Source organism: Triturus cristatus, chromosome 7 (assembly GCF_964204655.1).
Source record: "Triturus cristatus chromosome 7, aTriCri1.1, whole genome shotgun sequence".
Taxonomy (NCBI): domain Eukaryota; kingdom Metazoa; phylum Chordata; class Amphibia; order Caudata; family Salamandridae; genus Triturus; species Triturus cristatus.
In genome coordinates, this window is record NC_140590.1 from 22,244,062 (window position 1) to 22,250,519 (window position 6,458).

Genomic DNA, 6,458 nt, shown 5'->3' on the forward strand with positions numbered 1-6,458 from the left:
CTCGACCCCTCAATAAACCTTCCAGAAGACACATCATGAAAGCAAGCTGGTTCACCCCTGCCCTCCAGATGCTCCTGCAGACAAATCGAAAAGACATGGAGGAACAACAAAACCCTGGAAACACGCACCGCCTACAAAGCAGCCACCACTGCACACCACCAACTCATCAAATCCACAAGGATGAAATCCCTCCAAGACAGAATCCTCACCAATGCACACAACACCAAAGAGCTCTTCTTCATCATCAAGGAATTCACCGAACCCTGCAGCAAAACAACAAACGTCCCACACTCCCAGGAGCTCTGCAACAGACTCAGCACCCTCTTTCACCATAAGATTAAGAAGATCTACGACAACTTATGCAAACAAGACCACCTCACTGCTCCAGCTCCCCCACCATGCGGTGACACCCAAGAGACCCTGCTGAAATGGATCCCGCTCATGACAGAAAACACCTTGAAGACCATGGAAAGCATCCCCTCCAGAGCACCCTCAGACCTCTGCCCACACCACATTTTCCACAGAAGCGCCTCTGCCATCACACCCGAACTACATTGGACAATCAACTGCTCCCTCGAGACCACCACCTTTCCCGATGATTGGAAACAAGCCAAAGTCAACCCCCTCCTGAATAAACCTTGCGAGGACCCAATGGACCTCAAGAGCATCTGGCCCATCTCCCTGCTTCCATTCGTAGCCAAGGTCATCGAAAAGGCTGTCAACACCCAGCTAGCAAACTTCATCAAAGCTATCAATGTCCTGGACATCTCCCAATCCAGATTACGTAGCAACCACAGGACCCAGACCACCCTACTCGCCGCCACCGTAAATGTCCTCACCCCGACAGACCACACACGAAACTTCAGGGTCATACTAGACTAATTGCTCACAATGGACCGCCTGATAAACAACGTATCCTCGACCTGCTTCAACAGCTCCGCATGCTTTGAAAGACTTTCAGATGGATCGCAACCGAATCCAGAAAAATTGTCACGCACACAAGCACTCATGAGCAGCAGACTGGACTAGGCAAAGGTCTCTACGTCAGAATCAACAAGAAACTCCTTCGCAATTCCAGACTGTCCAGAACGCCGCAGCCAGAATGATCCTCGACATCCCCCATCACAGTCACATCACCCAACACTTCCGGGATCTCCGCTGGCTCCAAAGCGAAAGAAGAATAACCTTAAAACTCCTCACCCACGCATACAAGGCCCTTCACAACACCGGACCGACATACCAGCACGGAAGAAAAGTCCTTATCCAACCTCGCACCCTGGAACACCCTTCCCCTCCACTTCCGGCTATCTACCACATTGCCCCAGTTCAGGAAGGACGTCAAGACCTGGTTCTTCGGATGACCCCAGCACTCAATGGAGTGGGCCTCCCTGCCCCCCAGCGCCGTGAGATGCTCTCGGGTGAGTAGTTGCACTTTACCGACCCTGATTGATTGATTTATTGAAGCCGTATCTGCACCCTAACTCCTCATCCATCCTTGCTAATGAATTGATTTGCCCACCCACACGCTCATGCATCTATCTTTTAATGTTTTATGGTGGAGTGTAAGTGTGTTGTCTATGACTCCACAGGGGCCCCTGTGTGTGTTGTCTCTGACTTCACAGGGAGTCCTGTGTGTATAGCCTGTGCTTCTTTGTGGCAGTAAAGGCATTGATCTGTGTACATGAGTGTCTGTCTGTATTCTGACCAGCGTGTTGTTGATGCATGGCCTAGAGATAGGATGCTGTGTGTCTTCTATCCATTGTACTTCTGCTAGCATGCACTATACAAAAGCCAATCCTATGGACTTCATCATAGTTTGTTTTACAGGACAACATTAGGGGCCGAAAAGGAAAAAGAGAAAGTGGATGCCGTCATCAGAAAAGGAGATTCACCCAGGGAACAACTTCAAAGGTAATATTCTTCAAAAGCTTCCACTTATCGTTAGTCAGTAAATAATGAAGTGTGGGGATCTCATACAAACAGCCTCATGTCTGACCTTCCTGACTTCCATCCTTACAGGATCACATCTGACACTGAGAGAAGGGTGGATCCTAAGACAGAAGTCTCACCACCAGAACCGGAATATCTCCCCCGATGAAGCTATGGCATGTGCAGGATTCTTTCGACTCAGACTACAGGTCACTACTCAAACCCAGGCTGTTCACATCCACAGGACAGAGGAAGTGAAGAACTCCTCCATCAGACGCAAGTCTTTGTCACATAGACTTTCCCAGCTACAGGACACAGGAAGTGACGAACACATCAGTGAGACGCAAGTCCCTGTCACATAGACTCTCCCAACCAGTGGCGGCCGGCATGGCTCGTGGGTGGGGGGACGGATGTGGGGGTTGCAGAAGGGTCGAACGGGGCAAGTGGGGGGGCAACAATGCGGGAGGGAGCATAACAAAAATAAGAATATAAAAAACGTACCTTGCCACCGGGTCTCACGTCCCTGCTCCTGCTTTCCTTCCTCGGACTTCAGGAATAGGAAGCAGGCAGCCAGGCTCCCTTCCCAAAGTCAACCACAATGCTGCAATGCAGCCCTGTGATTGGTCTGAGTGCCATGACAAAGTGCTGAGCCAGGGGCTGGAGGAGTGGGCATGTTCTCCATGCAAGCTGTAATGCAGTCTGCATGGAGAACGGGGAAAGTGCGCATGACTAGTTTGGGTGGCCCAAGAGGGCTGCCCAAACAGTCATTGCTCACTTAGGTGTGGGCAAACCACTCCTCCCCTGCCCTGCTCCAAGAGCAGAGCAGCCCCGCCCGTCCGCAAACCAGCACAAGCATAAAATGATAATAACTGGAAGTTATTATCATTTAATGTTTTTGTTTCTCACACTGCTTGAAATCAGTGGGGCGAGGCTTCCCCGCCAAAGCAGAGGAAGTGATGAACGCCTCCGTCAGGCACACATCCCTGCCGCATTGACTCTCCCAGAGTCACAGAAAGTGACGACCCAGGAGTGACGAATGCCTCCATGAGATGCAAGTTACAGTCACATTGACTCTTTCAGCTACAGGAAGCAGGAAGTGACGAACGCCTCCATCAGACACACATCCCTGCCACATTGACTCTCGCTAAGTCACCGAAAGTGACGACACAGAAAGCTATGAACGCCTCCATGAGATGCAAGTCACGGTCACATTGACTCTCCCAGCTACAGGACACAGGCAGTAACAAACGCCTCCATCAGATGCAAGTCCCTGTCACCTACACTCTCCCAGGGGCAGGACACGTGATGTGACGAATGCCTTCATCAGACACAACTCCCTGTCACATAGACACTCCTAGCTACAGAACACAGGAAGTGATGAATGCCTCCATGAGACGCACGTCCCTGTCACATAGACTCTCCCAGCCATAGGGCACAGGAAGTGGCGAACGCCTACATCAGATGCAAGTCCCTGTCACATACACTCTCCTATCTCCAGGACAAAGGATGTGATGAACGCCTCAAAGACGCAAGTCCCTCTGACATTGACTTCCTCAGCTACAGGACACAGGAAGTGATGAACGCCTCCATGAGATGCAAGGTCCTGTCACATCAACTCTCCCAGCTACAGGACACAGGAAGTGATGAATGCCTCCATCAGACACAAGTCTTGTCACATAGACTCTCCTAACTACAGGACACAGGAAGTGGTGAAATCCTCCATCAGACAAAGTCCCAGTCAAATATACTCTCCCAGCTACAGGACACAGAAAGTGATGAATGCCTCCATGAGACGCACGTCCCTGTCCCTGTCACATAGACTCTCCTAACTACAGGACACAGGAAGTGATGAACGCCTCCATCAGACACAGATCCCTGTCACAGAGACTCTCCCAGCTACAGGACATAGTAAGTGACAAATGCCTCCATCAGACACAAGTTCCTGTCACATAGACTCTCCCAGCTACAGGACACAGGAAGTGACGAACGCCTCTATCAGATGCAAGTCCCTGTCACATACACTCTCCTAGCTTCAGGACACAGGATGTGATGAACACCTCAAAGACGCAAGTCCCTGTCACATAGACTCTTCCATCTAGAGGACACAGGAAGAGATGAACGCCTACATCAGACACAAGTGCCTGTCACATAGCTACAGGACACAGGAAGTGGTTAACGCTTCCATCAGACACACGTCCCTGTCACAATGACTCTCCTAACTACAGGACACAGGAAGTGATGAAAGCCTCCATCAGAAAAAAATTCCCAGTCAAATAGACTCTCCCAGCTACAGGACACAGGAAGTGACAAACGCCTCCATCAGATGCAAGTCCCTGTCACATACACTCTCCTAGCTCCAGGACACAGGATGTGATGAACACCTCAAAGACGCAAGTCCCTGTCACAAAGACTCTTCCCTCTAGAGGACACAGGAAGAGATGAACGCCTTCATCAGACACAAGTGCCTGTCACATAGACATAGACAGTCTGAGCTACAGGAAGTGGTGATCGCTTCCATCAGACACACGTCCCTGTCACATTGACTCTCCTAACTACAGGACACAGGAAGCGATGAAAGCCTCCATCAGAAAAAAGTCCCAGTCAAATAGACTCTCCCAGGTACAGGACACAGCATCCAGGGTGTGTTGAATGACTTCATCTGACACAAATTCCTGATCCTACAGCTACAGACACTGGAAGTGAGGAACTTCTCCATCACACTCAAGACCCTGTCACTTAGACTCAACCAGCTACATGCCATAGGATGTGACAAACGCCTCCATCAGACACAAGTCCCTGTCACATAGACTCTCCAAACTCAGAACCATCAGCCACTGGACCCACTGCTCTTTTGTTTAACTTCATGTTGAATCTGAGTTACATGTTGTTAAATTTGGGGGTCTCTAGTTGGCAATGGTATACACCTTTGTCCAAATAGGGACCCTTGCTTCTAGGCATAGAAAGGGGGATATACTCCTGAATCACGCCTACTCACCTCCTTGGTAGCTTGGCACGAGCAGACAGGCTTATCTCAGAAGCAGTGTGTAAAACATTTGTGAACACATACAGTAATACAGTGAAAACACTACAAATGGACACCACACCAGTTTAGAAAAATAAGTAATCTTTACTAGACTTAACACAAGACCAAATGACAAGATCCACAATACTGTAATAAAAATATGACTTTAAAATGGTAGAAATAGCTCAGTTCTCTAAAGATTGTAAATGTAACACTTTACTCTCAAAGTACCTTGGATGCGAAACGCAAAGCAAACAAAAGGGTTGTAGGGAAGGTGATGCGTTGGTTCCTTACACTGAGGGGAGTAGATGCGTTGGTTCCTTACTGCTGCGCAGGGGATTGATGCTCGCTTCCTTACTGTGTGGGGAGGTGATGCATTGGTTTCTTACTGCTCTCCGGTACGATGCGAAAAGAGGGCACCTCGATGCGATACTTCTCTCCGGTGCGATGCGACAAAATGGCGTCTTTGTTATGATGCAACAACATTGATAGGATACCTGCACGCCCAACGGCTGTGCGGCGACTCAATGATCTTCTGAGCTGCGACAGGCTCTGCCACACGCTTCTGTGGTGATGCGACGGCGGCACGCTTCTCCGGTGTTGCGACGAGCTTCGGAGATGCGATGGTGACAGCGGCGGCACGCTTCCTTGTCAATGCAACGGCAACTGCTGCAGCGGCGACACGCTTCTCATCGTTGAGTCGCACTTCCAGCTCCCAGCAACACGCATGTTGGAGCCGGCCTCGTGGCGTGGTCCTGTTCCCCCTCGCCAAGCCGCACGAGGTCCCCTGCACCTCGGGGCTCCTCCATTTTGGATTGTACGTGACTCTGCGCACCAGCCTACGTGACCCCGCTCAACCCGGCCTCGGCCCCAGCAAGCCCCGACATCAAGGCACCAACAACTGGCCAGGGGGTACCACGTGAACACTTCCCCACTCCCGGCGGAGGGCAGTATCGATGGGACCCCCAACCGTCCTCCCACACCTAGGTGCGATCGCCCCACAGCTCTCCTGGGCCTGGCGCCTCTCCTGCTGAGCGTCTGGCCGCTCCCGACCCGGCCTCTCCGCCCCTCCGGGTGCAAGGGTCCGGACATCAAAGGGCTCCAGACCTATATCTGGGGCGACCCTGCAACAGGACAGCAGTTGTATCCCGGAGTCAAGAGCCCTGCTGATCGGATCGCGGCTGACCCTACGGAGAAAGACTCATCCTGGAACCACGCTCTGAGCCCTGCTGACTACGTCGCGGCTCCACCGTGCTTAACGACCTTCACGAACCTTTGGGGCCCTGCTGACGCTGTCGCGGCCCGACCTTGTTGAACTTGCCATCAGAGCCCAGCTGACCTCGTCGCGGCTCGACCGAAGCGGACCTACCACCGGAGCCCTGCTGACTGTGTCGCGGCTCGACCCAAGCGGAACTACCACCCGAGCCCTGCAGACACCGTCGCGGCTCTCCACGTCCGAGCTGCTTTGAGATCAGCACCTGCCGCTCTGGCCCCCGGAGCCACCTTC

At 51.8% G+C, this 6,458-nt stretch overlaps 1 protein-coding gene across 4 annotated transcripts in view; it reads left to right on the forward strand.

Moving 5' to 3' along the window:
- The window catches only part of LOC146808711 (cell adhesion molecule CEACAM6-like), a 344,246-nt gene extending 339,120 nt beyond the window's left edge, over window positions 1-5,126 (forward strand). For 3 of the 4 annotated variants that reach the window (XM_085615524.1, XM_085615520.1, XM_085615522.1), the window contains 2 exons: window positions 1,828-1,911; window positions 2,020-5,119. In XM_085615524.1, coding sequence (XP_085471650.1) covers window positions 1,828-1,911; window positions 2,020-2,098 — 163 coding nt within the window. In that variant the 3' untranslated portion in view covers window positions 2,099-5,119. Of the gene's footprint in view, window positions 1-1,827; window positions 1,912-2,019 lie in introns of all 4 variants that reach the window. The other variant, XM_085615521.1, reaches the window with a different exon arrangement.
- The last annotated feature ends 1,332 nt before the right edge of the window (window positions 5,127-6,458 follow it).